Here is a 23,684-nt window from a genome sequence, read left to right on the forward strand (position 1 = left end):
TAGGGGAACTCTGTCATGAGTAGGAAACTAGTATCTTGAGAATCACCCCTGCCTGGGGTTCCATTTTAGTTTCACTTTGCACTGTTCTGAAATTCATTCTCTGGTCTTATTGAAACATTCCTTTGAATATCTTTCCATTTAATTATGAAAACATCTTTGAGCAAAAGGCTGTACATACTGGAATCTATGCAGATTTCCTTATTATATAGTTGAGTCAGAGGAAAAACGGTATACGTGTTCCTCCACAGATGCTGGGTTTTATTGTTCAAGGAAGATTTATTGATAAGGTGAAGTTTAATAGGTAAAGATTACTGTCAGAAGCAGGAGTGAAATGATTTCAGGTTGTAGCTGATTTGTAAAAAAACTGACTTACCTACCTATTCATGCTTAATTTTATCAGCGTACCTTCTTGGGAACTTACAGTCGTTTGATTATTAAGCTAGTTTATAGACTTAGTAAAAATAATTAAAGATGTGTGGGGTTTTTGTCTTCTTGATTTTTTAGTTATTCCAATGGAAACAGCTGGAGAACTTATATTTCCGTGAGAAAAAATTTGCCGTTGAAGTTCATGACCCACGAAGGTGAGGACCACAGGCTTTTTTCTGTGTGACCCTGGTCCCTGTATGACAATGCCGCTACAAACATTTCTATGCAAATTTCTGTGTGAATATGTGTTCTCATTTCTTGTGGGTATACCTAGGAGTTGAATGGCTGAGTCACGTGGTAGCTCTATCATCAACCCTTTGAGGAACTGCCAGGCTGTTTTCCAAAGTGCTGCACCAGGACCGCGCCTGTGGCTCAGTGAGCAGGGCGCCAGCCCCATATGCCAAGGGTGGCGGGTTCAAACCCAGTCCCGGCCAAACCGCAACGGAAAAATAGCCGGGCGTTGTGGCGGGCGCCTGTAGTCCCAGCTGCTCGGGAGGCTGAGGCAAGAGAATCGCGTAAGCCCAAGAGTTAGAGGTTGCTGTGAGCCGTGTGACTCCACGGCACTCTACCCGAGGGCGGTACAGTGAGACTCTGTCTCTACAAAAAAAACAAAGTGCTGCACCATTTTACATCCCACTACAGCAATGTGTGGTTCTAATTTCTCCACATTCTTACTAGCACTTGTTATTTTTAGTTTTTTTTGTGTGTGTTAACAGCTATCTCAGTGGGTGCAAGTGGTGTCTTCTTGTGGTTTTGATTTACATTTCCCTCCTGATGAATGACACAGAGCATCTTTTCATGGTTTTATTGGCCATTTGTGTATCTTTATTAGAGAAAAATCTGTTCAGATCCTTTGTTCCTTTTTAACTGTGGTGTTCCTGGTTATTTAAAAAAAAAAAGTTGTGAAATGTGAATTTAAATCAGGATGTAGGTTCTCTAAGCTTTTAGGAGATATTCTTAATCATTCCTTAATCGTTCTTAATCATCCTAAGTGAATGCTTTGTAGTCCCAAGATTAAGGTTTATAGATGTTTTGAGGCCAGAGGGATGGGAGGAAACAGCTGTGACAAAAAGATGACCCTAAGTGATAAGCCAGATTCCTACAAAGAACATCAGTCTCTCTCTCTCTCACATACACACACACGCACACGCACACACACACAGATCTGTCCATGCCCCCCTCCCCTTCCTCTTTGCCTCTTGTGCACAAACAGCGCTCTGAACCAGTTTGAACCCACATTATTTCAGCCAGTATTATTGTGGGCATCTTCAGATAACTTCAGAGCTGGCACAATCTGTCTAGATCTGAGATGTTCTTTTTACTTCGAGATAGGCGCTAATCCCACAGGTCTTGGTTGCTATGTTTCCAGAATATTATGACATTTATTCTTTACCACTTGTGATGGTCACATATCCTTATAGTTTCCTTTTTTTTTTTTTTTTTTGAGACAGAGTCTCACTCTGTCACCCCTAAGTAGAGTGCCATGATTTCATAGCTCACAGCAACCTCAAACTCTTGGGCTGAAGCAATCCTCTTGCCTCACCTTCCCAAGTAGCTGGGACTACCAGTGCCCACCATGATGCTTGGCTAGTTTTTCTATTTTTGATAGATTTTCCATTTTTATTAGATATGGGGTCTTGCTTTTGTTCAGGCTGCTCTTGAACTTGTGAGCTCAAGGAATCCACCTGCCTCAGCCTCCCAGAGAGCCAGCATGACAGGCGTGAGCCATTGCACCCGGCTAATAGTTTCTAACTGAATGGTTTTTTGTACAGCCACTAATTTGATTCCTTATCAGTTTCTGAGAGTGTGCTTACCTGTATTTAAATATGCTGGCTTATACCAAAATAGTATGATTAGTTTTGTGTTTGATTAGTTTTGTTGTAAAAGGAATATATCAGAAATATATGGCCCCTATTAGAAGAAGAGTTTGTGAGGCTGAAAGACAAGTAAGAGAAGGGTACTTTGTTACAACACTGTTCATAGGTACATGTTGTATATAGTGCTTGGCCAGAGGTGAATAATTTGAGTGCTTTCCTTAATCTTTCAGGATTTCGGTGTCAAGAAGAACCTTCGGCCAAAGTGGCCTCTTCGTACAAACATGGTATGCAAACTCTTCTCTCATCAAGTCCATCTGGGTAATGGCAATTAGTCAGCATCAATTTTACTTGGATCGGAAGCAAAGCAAAGTAAGTAACCAGCAGCATTTTTATAGAGAGAAATTCCAGTCCTCAAAATTTTGCTTTCTCTTCAGAAGATAAGCTTTTTTAGAAAAACGCAAGAAAAAAAAAAAAAACTAGAAAAGATGCAGCTTATGCGTTTTTATTCTTTAAGTTTTTTGTTGTTGTTGTTTGCATGTTGTTTTTTTAACTTCTGACTGTTTTAGTCTTTTATACATTTAAAAGATGAGTGTCGAGGCACTGTGGCTGACACCTGTAATCCTAGCACTCTGGGAATCCGAGGTGGGAGGATCCCTTGAGTTCAGGAGTTCTAGACCACCCTGAGCAAGAGTGAGACCCCCTTCTCTACTAACAGTAGAAAACTAGCCAGGCCTTCTGGTGGGCACCTATAGTCCCAGGTACTTGGGAGGCTGAGGCAGAAGGATCTCTTGAACCCAGGAGTTTGAGGTTGCTGTGAGCTATGATGAGGCCATGGCAGCCATCTAGCTTGGGCAACAGAGTGAGACTCTGTCTCCAAAAAACAAGATGGGCAATATATAAGCGGATTTAAAATGTACAGGATTTGGTCGATTTTTGGCATGCTTCCATGTATACATTGGTGGTGTTGTGACTTTTTTTTTTTTGCAGTTTTGGGCTGGGGCTGGGTTTGAACCCGCCACTTCTGGCATATGGGGCCAGCGCCCTACCACTTTGAGCCACAGGCACCGCCCATTGTTGTAACATTTTAAACTTAGTGACTAAACTGTGCAGCAAGAGAGAATCACGTATAGTTATTGAAACATCTTAGGTATAAAGTTTAAGACTTGTATTACCCTGAAGAGTGCCACTTTAACATATAAAAATTCCAAAACATAAAGAAAAAATGTATACGAAAATTCTAAATTATCCTCTGTGGTGATATTTTTATTGTGTGGTGACTTGTTTTATTTAACTTGAAGTATGTTTAATTGAGTTCTTTTCTATTTCAATGTTGTGTACCTCTCAGGCAAAAATCCCTTCAGCCAGGAGTTTAGACGATATTGCAATGGATTTGACAGAGACAGGAGCACCAAGGGTCTCCAAACTGGTGACACTGGAGGCAAAAAGTCACTTCATCATGGCAAGCAATGGCAGTTTAATCTCCTCAGGTAACATCTGGGGATTAGCGAAAATACAAGCCATCTTTATTTTGTTCATTGTTTGAGCAGGGTTGTCTGTGTGTGTCATAAATCACTTTTATTTTTATTTTTTTTTATTAGTATTAGATCATAGCTGTGTACATTAATGCAATCATGGGGCACCATACACTGGTTTTATAAACAGTTCAACACATTTTCATCACACTGGTTAACATAGCATTCCTGGCATTTTCTTAGTTATTGTGTTAAGACAATCATATTCCGCATTCACTAAGTTTCACATGTACCCTTGTAAGATGCACCACAGGTGTAATCCCACCAATCACCCTCCCTCCGCCCGTCCTCCCCCTCCCTCTCCCCCTTCCCCATATTCTTAGGTTATAACTGGGTTATAGCTTTCATGTGAAAGCCATAAATTAGTTTCATAGTAGGGCTGAGTACATTGGATACTTTTTCTTTTATTCTTGAGATACTTTACTAAGAAGAATGTGTTCCAGCTCCATCCATGTAAACATGAAAGAGGTAAAGTCTCCATCTTTCTTTAAAGCTGCGTAATATTCCATGGTATACATATACCACAATTTATTAATCCATTCGTGGATCGATGGGCACTTGGGCTTTTTCCATGACTTAGCAATTGTGAATTGGGCTGCAATAAACATTCTGGTACAAATATCTTTGTTATAATGTGATTTTTGGTCTTCTGGGTATATACCTAGTAGAGGAATTATATGATTGAATGGCAGATCTATTTTTAGATCTCTAAGTGTTCTCCAAACATTTTTCCAAAAGGAATGTATTAATTTGCATTCCCACCAGCAGTGTAGAAGTGTTCCCTTTTCTCCACATCCATGCCAACATCTCTGGTCTTGGGATTTTGTGATATGGTCTCATCTTACTGGAATTAGATGGTATCTCAAGGTAGTTTTGATTTGCATTTCTCTGATGATTAAAGATGATGAGCATTTTTTCATATGTCTGTAGGCCGTGCGCCTGTCTTCTTCAGAGAAGTTTCTCTTCAAGTCCCTTGCCCAGCCTGCGATGGGATCACTTGTTCTTTTCTTGCTTATACGTTTGAGTTCTCTGTGGATTCTGGTTATTAAACCTTTGTCAGAGACATAACCTGCAAATATCTTCTCCCATTCTGAGGGCTGTTTGCTTGCTTTACTTACTGTGTTCTTGGCTATGCAGAAGCTTTTTAGTTTGATCGGGTTCCAGTAGTGTATTTTTGTTTTGTTTTGTTTTGTTTTTGTAGAGACAGAGTCTTTCTTTATGGCCCTCAATAGAGTGCTGTGGCATCATAGCTCACAGCAACCTCCAACTCTTAGACTTAGGCGATTCTCTTGCCTCAGCCTCCCAAGTAGCTGGGACTACAGGCGCCCACCACAACACCTAGCTATTTTTTGTCGTTGTTGTTGTTGCAGTTCGCCGGGGTCAGGTTTGAACCCGCCACCCTTGGCATATGGGGCCAGCTCCCTACTCACTGAGCCACAGGCACCGCCGCCAGTAGTATATTTTTAAAGCTGCTTCAATTGCCCGGGGGGTCCTCCTCATAAAATGCTCACCCAGACCCATAAATCACTTTTAAATGCATCTTTTAACACATTACTTTGGGAATGAATAAATATGCCAAAACCTACATATGTAACAGTTGAGAAACAATTTCAGAAAGAGTATAAAGAAAGTTAAATTACAAATACATTTTGTCAGTAACACTAGATGCGAAAATAGTAAGTACTTGGTGGTACTAGGTGTTAAAAGGACATTTCCTCCCATAAATTCTATCAGCTTCTCCCAATATTTGCAGTTTGATACAGACAATTATCTAATTCTGCATGTAATATAAAATGCTATATGAACATGATTGCAAAATGAAATTTTCCTTGGGTGTGTCTGGAACATTAAGTATTTTATCATTACCCTCAAGATGAGGAGCCAAAATGCAAAAGGCACATTTTATTACCAGGCTCTATTTGATGCCCAAAAGCATGAGATAGAGTTCTTCAGTTTCCTTTTATTATGTTTAGAAACAAGGAGAAAAGAAATAAGCTAACGTTTCATAGCAACTTTGGTTTAAAAGTCCTTTGTCCTTTAGAAAGGAAGGAAACAAGCCTTGTGTCAACCTTTCCTGCCATTCTCCCACACCCCCAGGTTCTCAAGACTCCGAAGTTAGTGAGGAGCAAAAGAGGGAGAAAATCCTTGAACTAAAAAAGAAGGAAAAACTGTTGCAAGAAAAACTCCTGAAAAAAGTCGAGGAGCTTAAGAAGATCTGTTTGCGGGAGGCTGTGAGTTCTGCTTTGGGGGGGTGGGAGGGGCTCACTGCGTTTAACAAGTCAGTTATCTACTCTGGAATCTGTCCTGCTTTACAGGAGCTCACGGGCAAAATGCCAAAGGAGTATCCACTGAGCATCGGCGAGAAGCCTCCTCAGGTCAGAAGACGTGTGGGCACCGCATTCAGGTTGGATGACGACTTGCTGCCAAGTGAAGAGGTACGGGCGCCGCCCCAAGCCTTTCTATTAGCAGTGGAAAGAGAAACTATCTGTCCAGTGTGGTAGATTTTGTCCTTTGGTTTGTGAGTTTGTGACAGATGTTTTGATCTCACTCATTGAATAATATAGACCAAACTGAACTTTTTCTTTCATGTATACTCCTATCAAAATTGAGTTATTTTTCATTGCCTTACTTCCCAAATCACAGCATTAAATGAACTCTAAATATTTATAAGTATAGAGAGCCAGTATTATAAGAATGAAGAATTCTAGCATTAGACTCTTTCACTTAGAACTAAATAGCCTTTCCAAATATATCGATCTCCTTAAAGTCTCATTTCTCAGGCCTCAGTTTCCTCATCTGTAATGACTGAACTTCCCTTCAAGAAATGCGATGAGTATTCCATGCAAAACATTCAGCTATATCAAGTTAAAAAGAATAGTTAGCCAGTATAGATTATTCTTTTTCATTTGCGTGTCATTAGCCAATATGACCATACCCATGTTCCCTATAGAAGTGTAACCACCTGTAGAAGTGTAAAATGATATTTTTGGAAAGCTTTGCTATTTATTACATGTTCTCCGTGCACCCAGCTCTGAGCTAAACAATGCATGTACATCATCTCATTTAATCTTCAGCAGACGTATATGTAAAGCAGGTATTATCTCCATTTTACAAATGAAAAACACAAAACCAAAACATTAAAAAATTGATCTGTGTCATGTAACCAAAAAACTCCAGAAAAAGGATTCAAATGCAAATTTAGCTGTCTCTAAAGCTATGCCTATGAATAAAACATGCTGTAATCTGTGAGTCTTGGGTTAAGAACTTCTTAAAAACTGTAATCTTTACCCACCAACTAAATGAATGAAAGGCCATCCCCTTCCTTGAAAAGGGAAGAGGTTTGGAATAATGAGAAGTTCAAGTTAAGATGGGTGAGGGAAAAGTATTGGGGGGTGTCTTTGCAGTAAAACTTGGAAATATTTTATTCTCAAAGAGCATCTGGTTCAAGAATGCACAAAAAAATTTATTATCCAATGCCTATGATAATGATTAAGTATGTCCATAAAAGTAAAATAGTATCATCATGTAAATGCAGGATCCTGCTTTACAAGAACTGGAGAGTAATTTTCTAATACAGCAAAAGCTGGTTGAAGCTGCAAAGAAACTTGCCAATGAGCCAGACCTTTGTAAAACTGTGAAGAAAAAGAGAAAGCAAGATTATACAGATGCAGTGAAAAAGCTTCAGGAGATTGAAAATTCAATAAATGAATACCGAATTAGATGTGGAAAGAAGCCCAGCCAGAAAGCAGCAGTCATTTTACCAGGTTGGTAATAAGTAAGGTTTGGTTTTTGGGGGGTGGGAGGGTTTGAGTCCCATAGTATGTAGCATTTCCAAACCAGTTAATTTGATGAGAGAGAGAAGAAAGAATAGGATCAAAAAAGCTGCTCAGGATAAAAATTGTTTGGAGCAATTTTGTCCATTCCAGAGACATTTCCCTATTGTAATGTTATACTTACTGACTTGTTTTCATATTCAGAATGAAAAATCTTTCAAAGCAATATTGGTTCATTATAAGACACATTCACCTTTAACTGCTGACGTCATTATAAGAAATGCTTTGACAACACTTTGAGAGCGCTGGGCCTGACCCAGTAGTTTCTGACAGGTTTTTGATGAGGCAAACCATGCATTGTCTGTCAGAAACTTAAGGACCTACATACATGGAGAAGAGCTCTTACAATTCCTGTTACTTAAGGAGGCTGTGTAAAGATGGGGTCATAAAGTACAGAAAGGCAGGATATGAAATTGTAACCACAGCGTGATCCTAACTTTGTATAAATAAGTACAAAGTCTGGTTGAGAAACATTTTAAAATGCAAACTAATACATTTTACTAATTACATTTCAAGTAATTGTCATCTTAATACTCTTCTATAATTTCTAAATTCTCAACATAATGTATCTGTGACTTTCACATTCAGAAAAAAGTAAAACCAAGAAATCTCAGGTAGCTTTCAAATCCAATAGGCCTTACAGATTTTTTTTTTTTGAGACAGAGTCTCACTTTGTCACTCTTGGTAGTGTGCCACCAGGTCACAGCTCACAGCAACCTCAAACTCCTGGGCTTAAGCAATTCTCTTGCCTCAGCCTCGGGTAGCTGGGACTACAGGTGCCCCCCATAATGCCCGGCTATTTTTAGAGACGAGGTCTCACTCTTGGCTCAGGCTGGTCTCGAACCCATGAGCTCAGGCAATCCACCTTGGCCTCCCAAGGGATTACACTGCACCCAGCATGGCCTTACCTGTTTATTAGCAGTTTTCAGCCTTGATAATTGATTGAGATGGGATTGTATTTCTTTGATTTCAAGACATTTTTTTCTTCATATTTTAGCATCTGTGAAATCAGGATAGTTCTTTATGCTAGATGGTGTGTTAGAATCATAATTGGCAATATTTTTCTTTTTTACTGATCCATGAAATAATTATACATCTTAGATTTGATGAAATACACGGTATGGTAACTAGGTTTAGAATATATTTGGGTGTAGGGCACATGATTTATAAAGCAGAGATAGGGCTTTTGGAAAGTGGATAAACAGACATCAACACAAGTGTTAGTTAATTCAGCTGAAGAATGTAGTGCGGCTTTGACTCTGAATGCACAATTCAGATGGCCTTGGCAATAGTTACATTGTGGACCTACAGAGATAGGTGATTAGCTTTGTACTTAACTTCATGGCCATTTGTTATGGCCCATTCATCCCCAAACTGTGTGAAATTCAAACGTTCTCCTTTACAGTAACTGACATGTGGGCAGCAGATGGTGCCAGTGGTTGAGCATACATTGGATAGATTTTTTAAAGTGTGTCTGACAGCTGAGTATACTGGCACCTTGCCGTCAAGCTTCACTATGTGTCTAATTAAGAGATATTCCGCTTGACTCTGATAGAGATTAACACTTGAGGTTGGATGGAGAGATTCTCTTCATAGTGGCTTTGAAGCTTACTTTGGGGTGTTGTATTTGCCTAGAACCTTGTGCCAGAACACTTCAACACTAAGTATGGAATGATTTGCCAAAGCAGGTCAGCATATTTGAGGTGTTTCTTTATATTGAATCCATCATTTGACAGTTGATGGGCACCAGCGATACTCAGAGCCGTATGGTCGTTTCCAACCAGAATGCCGTGCAGAGATAACAGAAGCACTAAGTATAGCTAGCATTTACTGAGCATGTCCTGTGCTGGGAGCTAGGTTAAAGGCTTTGTAGCCATTATTCTAAGGCCTCGCCTCAGGACTATGCCACGGGTACTCTTATTATCCCCCTTTCAGAGTTGAACCAAATGTTCTTTCTAAAAGGGATTGAGTAGTTTGCCCTATGTCTCACACAGAAAAATGGCAAAAACAAGATTTAAACCTAAGTCTGTCTACTTCAGTTGTTCTCAACTAGGGGCAGTCTTGCCTCCCTGAAAAGCCTTTGGCAATGTCTGAAGACGTTTTTTTTTTTTTGGCTGTCAAAACTGAGGGTAGGAGTGCTGCTGACATCCAGTGGCTGGGTTTGGAAATCCTCTAATGCACAGAACACCCCCCAGAACAAAGGATTGTCCTCCAATCTAAAATGTGATATGAGTGCATGTCACTATTGAGAAACCCTGATTGAAAATCTGAAATATCACAGCGTGTCTAGGCTCTGTTAAGAAAAGACCCTTTGCCGGTGTGGTGGCTCATGCCTGTAATCCTAGCATTCTGGGAGGCCCAGGTGGGTGGATTGCCTAAGCTTACAGGTTCGAGACCAGCCTGAGCAAGAGCAAGACCTTGCCTCTAAAAATAGCCGGCGTTAAACGATCTATGAACCAAGTGTATGGTGCCCCACGATCATACTAATGTACACAGCTATAGTTTAATAAAAATAAAAATAAAATAAATAAAAATAGCCGGCGTTGTGGCAGGCACCTGTAGTCCAGCTACTTGGGAGGCTGAAGCAAGAGAATCACTTGAACCCAAGAGTTTGAGGTTGCTGTGAGCTGTGATGCCACAGCACTCTACCTAGGGTGACATAGTGAGACTCTGTCTCAAAAAAAAAGGGGGGGCCCTTTTCTTCAGGGACAGGTCAAAAAATTTAGTTGTACTAACAATAGATTCTCAGATGAGGTTCACATGTATTTACATAACATTCAGCATTATAATAAGAACGGCATGAGTTTTCTTTTCAGTTTGTTGGTTATAAGCACTCAATGTATAAGTTCAAGTTTTCTTCCAGCATTGAGGAAACATTGAAAACTAGCTTAAAACGAGAACTCCCTGGAAGTCTATTCCGTTTTAAGAAACAATCCCATGTAATATTGGTAAAATACATAAGAGTGAGATGTTTTGATATTCAGTGGTAAAGGAGTCATCTCATAGTTATTCTTTTTTTTTAATATTTTTGAAGATTTTATTGCAAACCAAAATTGGTTTATCACACACAAAAAAAGTTGTGTGGTGGGAGAAGGATTGTACATATTATAACTATGCTAATTACAGTACATTAAAATGGTGTTTTACATTACAAATAAGCCTATAAGTTTAAATATACTAGTGTTATAACCCAATTGTACAGATTTTCTTTATACAATACATACAATGATCAGGAATGCAAAAAAAAAACATAAATGATGCCCATTTTACAGGTGACATTTTTAAACAATGAAAACACCAATGGCTCTGACAACTGGGGCATTGGTCCATAAAAACCCTTTCTAAAAATAGAAATATTTATAGCAGCAATGCTTTCTTTAAGCATCTGAATACAAGTCATTGCAAGACCATTTCAATAAATTTTAGTTTTAACTGTATCTTACCAAAAAAAAAAAACAACAGTCTACACATAAATTTATCTTCCAAATATGGAAGAAACAAACAACGTCCCACGTTGTAGTGTCCTGTAAGTGTCACATTGACGCTTATAACAAAATCCATCATCTGTGATCAAGCATACCACACTCATTCCACTGTTCACAGAGTAAGTCCACAAGGAAAAAGTAAAGAACTGAAACACTGTGCAATAGGAAAAGCTTTGGAGCTAACACGATCTCTTTAGAAAAGGCACATTTCATAATATTCATTATCACAGCCTAGATAAACCTGCAGGAGAACCTTCTTAGAACACTGCCTTCCTTCTGACAAGACTCCTGCATCTAAGGTGGCACTCTAATGCTCATTTCAGAGATAGCACCACGTTGGAAGTAAGAATAAAAATGAAAATGTCATGAGCTCACTGAAGATATGCTCTTCCAAAAGCTTCCAGCAAACAGTGTGCAAGATTGCTAAGCTTCCAGAGATGTGCAAATTCTCTTTTAAAGATGTCCTGTGAGCCGGCAGCTCCACCAAAAGGCTAACTAAAACATTTAAAGCACACAAAATCCTTCAAAAGCAACCCCAAGATTGTTCAGAGGAAGGAGTCCATGGGAGGTGCGTAGGAGAAGCCTAGGAAAGCTTTCGCAGCTTCCTTGACGCTGGCTGTGATGAGGATGCTGCCAGGGGACCTGCCGATGGAGTTGGGGACCAGCTCTTCAGTAAACTCAGGATCAAAGTGCCGCAGATCGCTGGGTCCATTCACATTTGAGTTAAAAGGAGGAGTAATCTTATTAATGAGATCATCCCAGTTAATTAGGGAGAAGAAGACATGACTTTTAATCTCCATAAAATCATCTTTGGCACCAAGCCGCTTTGTCCTGTCCTTCTGCAGCAGGCCTTTCAGGAGGTACCTTGCAGAATTTGTGATATTTGATTTCAACTGGAGGGGCTTGTTCAGAATGTTGTCGTACATTTCAGCTGTGTTTTGGCTATAAAAAGGAGGCAGGCCATATAGCATCTCATACAAGACGGCCCCCAGGCACCACCAGTCCACGGTCCGGTCATAAGGCTGGAGCACCTCAGGTGCCAGACACTCAGACACCACAGAAGGTAGACGTCGTGCCATGGTGCTCAATGTTTTCCTTGCACAGTCCAAAGTCAGTAAAGACAATGTGTCCCTGGGAGTCTAGCAGAATATTCTCAGGTTTTAAGTCTCTATAGACGATGTTCAGAGAGTGCAGGTAACCCAAGGCACTGGCTATTTCAGCAGCATAGAAACGAGCCCGTGGTTCCACGAAGCAGCGCTCCCTCTGGAGATGGTAGAACAACTCTCCATCATTACTGTAGTCTAGGACAAAGTACAATTTGTCTGCAGTCTGGAAAAAGAAGTGAAGGCCCACCAAGAAAGGGTGTTTCACATTCTTCAAAAAAACATTGCACTCTGACATAATAGGTTTCTCCTTCTTTTTCAGGATTGCTTTCTTCTGTAAAACTTTGACTACATAGAACACTTCTTCTGCCGTGTAATTAGTTACATTTATCTAAATGTAACTAATTTATTATCTAAATGAAAATAAGTGCAATCTATTGAAAATTGCTTCTTTAAACTCAATCTAATTGTAAAAATGCACAATTATACTAAAGGCAGCTATTTTTATCCACAGAAGACATAATCCCATCGGAGAGTAGCTCTATGTCTGACACCACCTATGATGATCGTAAGTGGCTCTTCCTTTTCTGGTTTAAAAATATTAGATATTCTGGGCTCGGCACCTGTAGCACAGTGGTTACAGCACCAGCCACATACACGGAGGATGGTGGGTTCGAACCCGGCCCACACCAGCTAAAACAACAACAACTGCAACAAAAAACAGCCGGGCATTATGGCGGGCACCTATAGTCCGAGCTACTTGGGAGGCTGAGGCAAGAGAATCACTTAAGCCCAAGAGTTGGAGGTTGCTGTGAGCTGTGATGCCACAGCACTCTACCAAGAGTAATAAATAAAGTAATAAATAAAGACACTGTCTCCAAAAAAAAAATTAGATATTCTGAAATAATCATTGATTTAATTAGTTAAATAAAGCATACTTGTTTTTCTTTTGGGATAAGCAGAATAAAGTAAGTTATACTTATGTAAAATGGTTGGGGAAAGAGGTATATGATTAACATCTACTCAGGTTAATTTCAGCCTTCAAAACAGAACTATACAACTCATATGACTTCAGGGAATCAGAACATCCTAACATGAGTAAATAAGTCCCTTAGTAAGGATTTTTAAGGCTTTCTAATTTTTTTAACTTTCTATTTTTAAGTAATTACAGACTCATGAATAATTATATAAATAATAGAGGCCGTCACCAAGCTTTTCCCAACAGTGACATTTTATTTATCTAGAGTTTAATATCAAAAGCAGGATAAATTATACTGTACACTTTGATTATCACTATGTTCTGGATAAATGACAGTTTTTTTTATTTTACTTAGGAATAAAGACACATTTTAGGACTTGGGTTACGTGTCATCTTTTTCATTTTATGGAGGGAGGCTGTATCTAGTGTAATGTCCTGTACCAGTTCAATATGTGTCATGATGGAATAAGTTTCATATCAAGGGATAGAGTATGTCCTTGTAATCCCTCTTACTTAATCAGATGAGTTGGATGTTATGTGGTATGACTTCAAGAATTCCAGGAAGTCAACCCCCCACTGCTTTATCTTCCCCAAGTTTTATGGTGCATGAAATTCTACCATTTCAGAATTCTTCCTTTGAGCTCAGGTTTGGTCACGCTTGCCATTACTTTTTGAAAATGCAGATCTCAGTGGGAAACATAGTATGTCTATAATGACACAACAATAAATCAGTTTCTTCACTTTCAGAGATAGGATGAACCTTTGGCCAAAGAGATCTAAGAACTTTAAAAGAAAGGATGAACAAAAATGATCCAGGCCGACTTTCTCTTGTCCTTGGACTTTTTCCTTAATACCCTTAATACAGCTTTTTAAAAGCTGTGGTATCATCCATTCTACTTAAATGATTTACTTGATCAGAGTAGCACCTATTGAATTATCAAAAATGGGTTCAGGCCCCGAGAAGAATGTTCAGTAATTTGTTTGGTGTATAAAATACAAATACTAACTTCTTTAAAAGGTGTGTACTTCTAAAAACATCATCTTGGGAAAAACATTTTTGTACACTAGATCTTCCAATTTCTTTTTTGAGTTGTTAGCAAGGTTTTTATTTATTTACCTATTTGTTTTTCCATTTGTTCATTTACTTATTATAGCCAATGATACCTTCACTCTTACTGGACAGCGATCAAGCTCAGCGCCTCATTCTCCAAGAATTCTTCCCCCCAAGTCTCTAGGGATCGAGAGAATCCATTTCAGGAAGTCGTCCGTCAATGAACAGTTTATGGATACGAGGAAGTCCAGGTAAGAGGTCATATTATTAGCCAGAGTAATGCCTCAAAGCTAGGAAATCTTTCTTTTAAAATGATTGATTAATTTTTGCATGTTCTTATTTATCCTTTGGGGAGGTGTTATCTTGTAAAACTGAGGCATGGCAAGTAACCCAAATACTTGTTGTCCACAGCAAATAAGTGTTTTTAATAGGTCTTTTAAGCCAGGCATGATGGCTCACACCTGTAATCCCAGCACTCTAGGAGGCCGAGGCAAAAGGATTATTTGAGCTCAGGAGTTCAAGACCAGTCTGAGCAAGAGTGAGACGGCATCTCTAAAAAACAAAGAGGTCTTTTAAAACACCTTTGGCTGTTTCCTGGACTTTAAAGTCTATTTGAGGGCCAGTGCCTGTGGCCAGTGAATAGGGCACCGGCCCCATATACCAAGGGTGGCAGGTTCAAACCTGGTCGTGGCCACACTGCAACAAAAAATAGCCAGGCATTATGGCGGGTGCCTGTAGTCCCAGCTACTCAGAGACTGAAGCAAGAGAATCACCTAAGCCTACGAGTTGGAGGTTGCGGTGAGCTGTGACGCCACGCCACTCTACCGAAGGCAACAAAGTCAGACTTTGTCTCTAAAAAAATAATAATAATAAATTAAATAAATAATAAAAATGTAATATATATTTAAAAAAATAAAGTCTATTTGTTTTATATTAAGTTACAGTTATGTTAATTATCATCTGGATTTGGTATAGTGTCTAAAGTTTAGTTTCATAGTCATGGTCCAAGGAGACTCAATAAATACCACCTTGCCAAACCAAGGTGACAGGACTAACTTGTAATCCTATAAATAGACATGGGACTTAAACTTTTATAATCTGTTCAGTGGCTCACACCTATAATCCTAGCACTCTGGGAGGCTGAGGCTGGTGGATTGCTTGAGCTCATAAGTTCAAGACCAGCCTCAGCAAGAGCGAGACCCCATCTCTACTAAAAATAGAAAAACTGAGGCAAGAAAACTGCTTGAGCCCAAGAGTTGGAGGTTGCTGGGAGCTATGACACCAGGACACTACCCAGGGCGACAGCTTGAGACTCTGTCTCAAAATAAAAAAAAGCTTTTATAGTCTGTAAAATAGATAATCCATTTTTTTTTTTTCTCAGTGTCTCAGGTAAATTTTATCAAGGGAATGAGACCAGGTTTCAGAAAGATAACAGACCAGACCAGGCACAATGGCTCTTACCTATAATCCTAGCACTCTGGGAGGCAGAGGCTTGAGGTCAGAAGTTCATGACCAACCTGAGCAAGAGTGAGACCCCATCTATACTAAAAATAGAAAAGACTAGCTGGGCATGGTGGCAGTGGCATATAGTCCCAGCTAATTGGAAGGCTGAGGCAGGAGGACTTCTTGAGACCAGTTGGAGGTTGCAGTGTGCTATCATAACAACATGGCACTTTAGGTGGGACAACAGAATGAGACTCTTGTCTCATTAAAAAAAGAGAGAGAGAATGTAAGATCTCATTTTTTATTGTTAAAAAGTATATACTAACCAGGGCTGTCTGGAAAGTGTCCAGCCATAATTAATACTATTTTCATATTATATGGCTGAATACTTTCTAGATAGCCCTTGTATACTTGCAAGTGTACATGCTCAGGAAAAAATATGTGAAAACAGACTGGCTATATTGTGAGATACCAGATCATGGACATCTACATTTTTATTTTTATCTGTATTTTTTTATATTGTCTATATTTTTCAAGTTTTCTGTATGGAACTTAACTGGCTCTCATCGGTAAAAATTTAATCAAGATTATTATTATTTTTTTTTTTTTTTAGATAGGATCTTGCTCTGTCCCCCAGGCTGATATGCAGTAACATCATCATAGCTCACTGCACATCAAACTCCTGGGCTCAAGCGATCCTTCTGTCTCAGGCTATAGGCACTACTGCTAGGATTACAGGCATGAGCCACTGCACGTGGCCAAGATTATTTTTAATTAAAAAAAAATTAACTGGGGCAGCGCCTGTGGCTCAAAGGAGTAGGGCGCTGGCCCCATATGCTGGAGGTGGTGGGTTAAACTCAGCCCTGGCCAGAAACTGAAAAAAAAAAATTAACCTCCAATTGTGTTCTCCTTCTGCTGAGAAGTGGACAAAGTGACTTAAGGATGTTGCTCCCTCGTCCAGAGGCCAATAAACAATAGCCTGTGGGCCAAATCCATCCTGCCACCTGTCTTTCTACGACTTGTGAGCCAAGAGTGGTTTTTATATTTTTAAATATTTAGGGGTTAAGAGAAAAAAGGAATAATAATTTATGACATGTGAAATTTTAATTTCAGCGTCCAGAAGTCGAGTTTTATTAGAGTTCAGCCATGCTTATTCACTCATATGTTATCCATGGCTGCTTTTTCACTTCAAGGGCTGAACTGAATAGTCACTGCCCAGACCATCTGGTCTGTACACCAAAAATATTTACTGTTAGACCGTTTACAGAAAAGGGGCTTGGTGCCCTCAGCTCACCTGTGTTCAGTCTGCTGCATTCAGTGCATTTTTTTTTCATGCAGCAGTAGGTTGAGTGAGAAGTGTCCTCTTTCTAAGAAGCCTATTCTTTTATGTTCTTTGTTTCCTTGATGTTTCTGACTCAGAAGAAAGTCAGGCCACATGTGCTTCCCCTAAAACTTATCTGGATGTACCAGGACATTAAACCGCAAAGATACCCTTCCCATCTTTCTCCCTGTACTCCTTTTCTTCCCACTTCCAGTGAGTTTCCTATCAGCTTATGACAAGTTTGCCAGAGATGTTGGGAAACTCATCATTTCCTGAATTCTTCTTTGTATCATCACAGAGAAATGCTGTCAACACACAGCAGCCCTTACAAAACTCTGGAGCGGCGGCCTCAGGGAGGACGGAGCATGCCCACCACCCCAGTCCTTACCCGAAACGCCTACAGCAGCAGCCACTTGGAGTAAGAGAGCTTCCTTCCCGTGGCTTTGGCTCTGTTGATATTTATTTTAAGATTTTTGTCTTGCTTTGTTGTGTTTTGTAAATCAGTAGAAGCGGCCAGGTGCAGTGGCTCACGTGTAATCCTAGCACACTTGGAGGTTGAGGTGCGTGCACTGCTTGAGCTCAGGAATTTGACACCAGCCTGTGCAAGACCGAGACCCTATTTCTACTAAAAATAGAAAAAAACTACTGGATGTGGTGGCAGGAGCCTGTCATCCCAGCTAGCTGGAAGGCTGAAGCAGGAGGATTACTTGAGCCCAGGAGTTTGAGGTTGCTGTGAGCTGTGACACCAAGGCACCCTAACCTGGGGAGCGGAGTGAGACTCTGTCTCAAAAAAAAAAAAAAAGATCATTTCAATTAACTTTCTGCAACAGGACCTTGTTTTATGGTTCTGCATTTTCTGCTAAATAAAAGTTTCAAAATATGTTGGCATAGAAAATGTACTTGATTTCTTCAGGGATACAAATGACCATTAGTACCTCAGTTTCCCCAACCACATATTACCATTCATTATTCAATGGTAGCATAAAGCTACTAGCAACATTTTGAAGTGTTTGCTCAGTGTTGTGCTAAATGTTTTATATGGACTATATTATTTAGGCCTCACAATGAGCCTGTTGTGAGGTGGATATTAGATATTGTTTCTGTCCTCCTTTTACAAAGGAAGAAGTGAGATTCAGAGAGGTTCAATATCTCGTTAAGCTCATACAGCTGAGAAATGGTAGTCCCGTGACTCACCACAGATAACCTCTGAACTCCACTCTAGTCTAACATATCCTAATATCCTGTAGGAAGAGGATTTTCCAAAGACACGTTGGGGTTTTTTTTTCAGGCTTTGAATGCAGGTTGTACATCCTTCCTTTATATCTTCCCTACCCACAACTGATAGAATATGTTTGTTTTTCTCCTTTTGACTGTGGTAATGAATTTACATGTGAACTGATGGATTATGTGAACAACTCATTTCTATTGTGTGGTCAGCTTTGGAAACCTTCAAAGAGCTATTGTAATTCAAGAGCTATTCCGTCACTCAGCATGGTGTCCTTTGTTCCTGTCTGGGTCCTTCCTTCTTTGGCCTTTTTTTTTTCTTTCTGACAGAGTCTGTCGCCCAGGTAGGCCTCAGCCTAGTTCACAGCAACCTCAAACTCTTGGGCTCAAGCAATCCTCCTGCATAGCTGCTGCTACAGGTACTCACCACAATGCCTGGCTAATTTTTCTATTTTTAAAAGATGGGATCTCGCTCCTGCTCAGGCTGGTCTGGAACTTCTGCTCAAGAGATCCACACATTTCAGCCTCCCAGAGTGCTAGGATTACAGGCGTTAGCCACCATGCCCGGCCCTTTCCTTGGCTTTTACAAATTTGCCTTTCTCCTCTTTCAGACCCGAATCTTCATCTCAGCACTGCCGCCAGCGGAGTGGAAGCCTTGAGTCCCAGTCGCACCTCCTTTCTGAGATGGACAGTGAAAAGCCATTTTTCTCCCTCTCCAAATCCCAAAGAAGCAGCAGCACTGAAATCCTCGACGACGGGTCTTCCTACACCAGCCAATCAAGCACAGAATATTACTGTGTGACACCGGTTGCCGGCCCCTATTACACCACTCAGACTCTGGACACTCGTGCCAGAGGTCGGAGAAGGTCAAAGAAGCAGGATGTTTCTGCTTCAAATTCAGGAAGTATGCCCAACCTAGCACAAAAGGATAGTTTGCGGAATGGTGTCTACACAAAGAGTCAGGAGCCACCTTCTTCCACTTACTATATTGCTGGGTATACACCATATGCAGAATGTGACCTTTATTACAGTGGTGGCTATGTCTATGAGAATGATACTGAGGGACAATACAGTGTCAGTGCTTCCTACCGGTCCTCAGCCCACTATGGATATGACCGCCCCAGGGACTACAGCAGATCCTTTCATGAAGATGAGGTCAACCGGGTGCCCCATAACCCATATGCAACTCTTCGGCTGCCGAGGAAGGCTGCTTCGAAATCTGAGCACATCACCAAAAACATCCACAAGGCCTTAGTTGCTGAGCATCTGCGTGGCTGGTACCAGCGGGCCTCTGGGCAAAAAGATCAGGGACACAGCCCACAGACAAGCTTTGACTCAGACAGAGGATCACAGAGAAGCCTGGGGTTTGCTGGGCTGCAAGTCCCCTGTTCCCCGAGCAGTCGTGCGTCGTCTTACTCTTCAGGTAAGAACGCTGTGGAGGCACTCGACACCTGGGTTTCCTTTACATCATGTTCTCTGCCCACCCCAAACCACTCCTAGAAAGAATCGTGAGGCCAGCACCCAAGGTCATGAGAGTGATGGTCATTCAGTGGAACCCCACAATAAGAATTGCCAACTAGGCTCGGCACCTGTAGCTCAAGCAGCTAGGGCACCAGTCACATACACCAGAGCTGGTGGGTTCAAATCCAGCCCGGGCCTGCCAAACCACAATGATGACAACTACAATCAAAAAAAAAAAAAAAAAAATAGCCGGGGCGTTATGGTGGGCGCCTGTAGTCCCAGCTACTTGGGAGGCTGAGGCAAGAGAATTGCTTAAGCCCAAGAGTTGGAGGTTGCTGTGAGCTGTGATGCCATGGCACTCTACCAAGGGCAACAGCTTGAGACTCTGTCTCAAAAAAAAAAAAAAAATTGCCACTAGAAACAGTTCTCATTTGCTCCCCAGAGAACACAGCACACACAAGTCTAATTAATGAAGTGAATTGGAGATTCAAACCCAATAGACGTTCATTGAGCACACACTCTGTGTGCTACCCACGTTAGGGGTTTTCTCATGCTTTGTCTTTTCTAGGTGTTGCTTTGACCCTTACATTTCTTAACTGTGTTCCAGTCATTGAGGTTTGGTATTTTAAAAGTCTAGAGTAAACCCTTCAGGTAAGCAGAAAACATTAAAATTATATGGTCTATCCCTGTATACCACCAAGATTTGATCATAAAGACTGTCTAATGCTTAGTCACCTGCCTAAGGCTCTAATTCTGGTAGGATCTGGCATTTATTGAGCACTGTTCATATCTTAATTCATATTAACTTTAAATATCTTTTTTAGACAGAGTCTCACTATGTTGCCGTTGGTCTCTCCAGTACCTGGGGTATAGGCACCTGTTACAATGCTCGACTAGTTTTTCTATTTTTAGTAGAGATAGGGTCTCACTCTTGTTCAGGCTGGTCTCCAACTCCTGAACTCAAGCAATCTGCCCCTCTCAGTCTCCCAGAGTGCTTTGTGTTGACTGTGGCCCCTAAGCACGCATTTGTGGAGGGCTTCCTGCACACACCCAGCTATGCTAAGTACTTTAAGTAGAGAAATGGGAGTTAGATGAGGGTCTGCTTTGGTCTCATTTATTCAGCAAATGAGTGAGCATGTCCAAGATGCTGAGGACCCAGTATTGAACTACATCCTGGCCAGATGATCTCAGTCTAGTCACTAGACAGAGAAATATATGAAAATTAATCAGTTTTAGAACTCTAAGAAATGAATGAATGGTTGAACTGCCAGCAGACCTGAGGACATGAGTCTTGCCTCCTGCCTTATAACCATGACACCTTAGTGAGACATAGTGTGGGGATTACTAAATCTTTGTGTAATAATCAGTGAAAACTGTACCATTTAAAGTTTCATTAGCTTATTGACAAGGGGCATTTCCATGAAGACTTCTATTTGGGTTCAAGTTCTTTCCTATTTGTGCAGGACTTTGGACTTCTGCTAAGGCTGTCCCATCTCTTACCAAATCTAACATATGAAAAGGCTCCTGTAATTATTTCTTGTTACTGATGGTTCTTGTTACTGACCCAGAGGACCCCTGTGAAGTTCAGGGTGTTGCATGAGAAACTTTTACAGAACAAACTTGGTCAGAGTACTACCAGGATAAAAACAAACTAGGAGGGCTGAGGTGCATGTGGACAGTCATCAGAGCCCAGAGCTGGACTGATCCTGAGGGAGAGGCAGGTGTGACTCAGGAATCTCAACATTCCTGGCTGTTGGCTGAATGTCAGGGGCAAAGGTGAGAATCCAGTAATTACTTCCTGTTTCAGACCTGGGTGTGAGCCTTGCTGACACCAGCAGGGTTTGTCCCCAACAGACCAAAAGGCATCAGTTTTTTAAGGAATTGGACGGATATAATCAGTTCTCCCAGAATTCTCTTCTGGAATTGTCTTCATTCCTATTTCCATTTTATAGCTACAGAAATGTATTATGACAAGCATGCATTATTCTCATGGAGAGATAAATTTCCAGTTATTTGCCAAAGTAGTCAAGAGCTTTTGCAGATCCTTTAGCTACCTGAAGTCCCTCTTGGTGACTCAGTTATGGTATCAGTGACTACCACCATTTGTTGGCAGCTTGCAGCATGCCACAGGTATTCTCATTTCATGTATATAGTAGTTCTATATGGTGATGCTTTTCTTGTTTCTTGTTATCCTAATTTTGCAGCTCAGGCAATTCTGGCTTAGAGGGTTAAATGATCCTGCCCAAGCCCCTAAGCTAGCAAGTGGTGGGATAGGGATTTTATCCCAGCTCTGACATCTTAACCACCAAGCCTCAGAGCTTCTGGCTTACAGTTGGAAACCTTTCTTGAAAGCTCAAAGTGAAAGTGTTGCAGCTGTTAGTCAAAACCTCTTGGCATCCAGGGCCACATACGGGTCTGAAGTATGTTTGTCCTATAGCGATCACAGATGTGTTGTGCGTATGAGAAGAGGATCTAGTCGGGAGCCAGGAATAGGAAGTGGAGAGCAGGAAGGCACCGAGCAGTGCTGGTTTTTTAACTTGGTTGATAACATGGCATTGTGGTTTCCTCCTGCATCCTAGGCATGGAGCAGGACTGGTTTGATAGAACGACAAACGCCCAATGATGACGTGTTCACTGGCCTTTGCTCCCAAGTTATGTTCTGGTCTTGTTCCAGCTCAGTTCCTCTGAAGAGCTCTTCCTGGGTTCTTTCCTTTACTAGTTAATACCTGCCCTTCCCCACACCTCTTTTCTTAAGGCAAAAAGATAGATAGCCTTGATCTTGCTAGTGGTCATTGTTGCCTTTGGCTGAGGAATATTCAAGTCTGAACAAGACACCTGATGGAATACTTTTCCTCCAAAGGCCACTGATAAACCCAGGTTCATCATCTTCCCTTCACAAATGAAACATTGAGATTTTATTTTCATGCATGTCTTTTGGGTTGTTTTTAAAATTAGTTTTTTGTATTTTTGGGGTTTTTTTGTAGAGACAGTGTTTCACTTTATTGCCCTCAGTAGAGTGCCGTGGTGTCACACAGCTCACAGCAACCTCCAACTCCTGGGCCCAGGAGATTGTCCTGCCTCAGCCTCCTGAGCAGCTGGAACCACAGGTGCCCGCCACAATGCCCGGCTATTTTGTTGTTGTTGTTGTTGCAGTTTGGCCGGGGCCGGGTCTGAACCTGCCACCCTCGGTATATGGGGCCGGCGTCCTGCTCACTGAGCGACAGGCGCCGCCCTAAAATTAGTTGTTTTTTTTTTTTTTTTTATTGTTGGGGATTCATTGAGGGTACAATAAGCTAGGTTACACTCATTGCAATTGTTAGGTAAAGTCCCTCTTGCAATCATGTCTTGCCCCCATAAAGTGTGACACACACCAAGGCCCCACTCCCCTCCCTCCTTCCCTCTTTCTGCTTCCCCCCCATAACCATAATTGTCATTAATTGTCCTCATATCAAAATTGAGTACATAGGATTCATGCTTCTCCATTCTTGTGATGCTTTACTAAGAATAATGTCTTCCACGTCCATCCAGGTTAATACGAAGGATGTAAAGTCTCCATTTTTTTTAATGGCTGAATAGTATTCCATGGTATACATATACCACAGCTTGTTAATCCATTCCTGGATTGGTGGGCATTTAGGCTGTTTCCACATTTTGGCGATTGTAAATTGAGCTGCAATAAACAGTCTAGTACAAGTGTCCTTATGATAAAAGGATTTCTTTCCTTCTGGGTAGATGCCCAGTAATGGGATTGCAGGATCAAATGGGAGGTCTAGCTTGAGTGCTTTGAGGTTTCTCCAGACTTCCTTCCAGAAAGGTTGTACTAGTTTGCAGTCCCACCAGCAGTGTAAAAGTGTTCCCTTCTCTCCACATCCATGCCAGCATCCGCAGTTTTGAGATTTTGTGATGTGGGCCATTCTCACTGGGGTTAGATGATATCTCAGGATTGTTTTGATTTGCATTTCTCTAATATATAGAGATGATGAACATATTTTCATGTGTTTGTTAGCCA

General features: G+C 40.9%; 1 protein-coding gene and 1 pseudogene across 6 annotated transcripts in view; one reads left to right on the forward strand and one right to left on the reverse strand.

Moving 5' to 3' along the window:
• FRMD4B (FERM domain containing 4B) overlaps window positions 1–23,684 on the forward strand; it is a 455,009-nt gene that overhangs the window by 417,143 nt on the left and 14,182 nt on the right. For 4 of the 6 annotated variants that reach the window (XM_053599743.1, XM_053599740.1, XM_053599738.1 and 1 more), the window contains 10 exons: window positions 505–581; window positions 2,474–2,612; window positions 3,589–3,730; window positions 5,873–6,006; window positions 6,091–6,210; window positions 7,311–7,539; window positions 12,711–12,764; window positions 14,330–14,477; window positions 17,289–17,408; window positions 18,826–19,637. In XM_053599743.1, coding sequence (XP_053455718.1) covers window positions 505–581; window positions 2,474–2,612; window positions 3,589–3,730; window positions 5,873–6,006; window positions 6,091–6,210; window positions 7,311–7,539; window positions 12,711–12,764; window positions 14,330–14,477; window positions 17,289–17,408; window positions 18,826–19,637 — 1,975 coding nt within the window. The remainder of the gene's footprint in view (window positions 1–504; window positions 582–2,473; window positions 2,613–3,588; window positions 3,731–5,872; window positions 6,007–6,090; window positions 6,211–7,310; window positions 7,540–12,710; window positions 12,765–14,329; window positions 14,478–17,288; window positions 17,409–18,825; window positions 19,638–23,684) is intronic. The other 2 variants (XM_053599739.1, XM_053599741.1) reach the window with 2 other exon arrangements.
• On the reverse strand, window positions 11,121–12,509 carry LOC128591945 (serine/threonine-protein kinase Sgk1-like; annotated as a pseudogene).

The sequence above is a fragment of the Nycticebus coucang genome, chromosome 8 (genome assembly GCF_027406575.1).
Source record: "Nycticebus coucang isolate mNycCou1 chromosome 8, mNycCou1.pri, whole genome shotgun sequence".
Classification (NCBI taxonomy): Eukaryota; Metazoa; Chordata; class Mammalia; order Primates; family Lorisidae; genus Nycticebus; species Nycticebus coucang.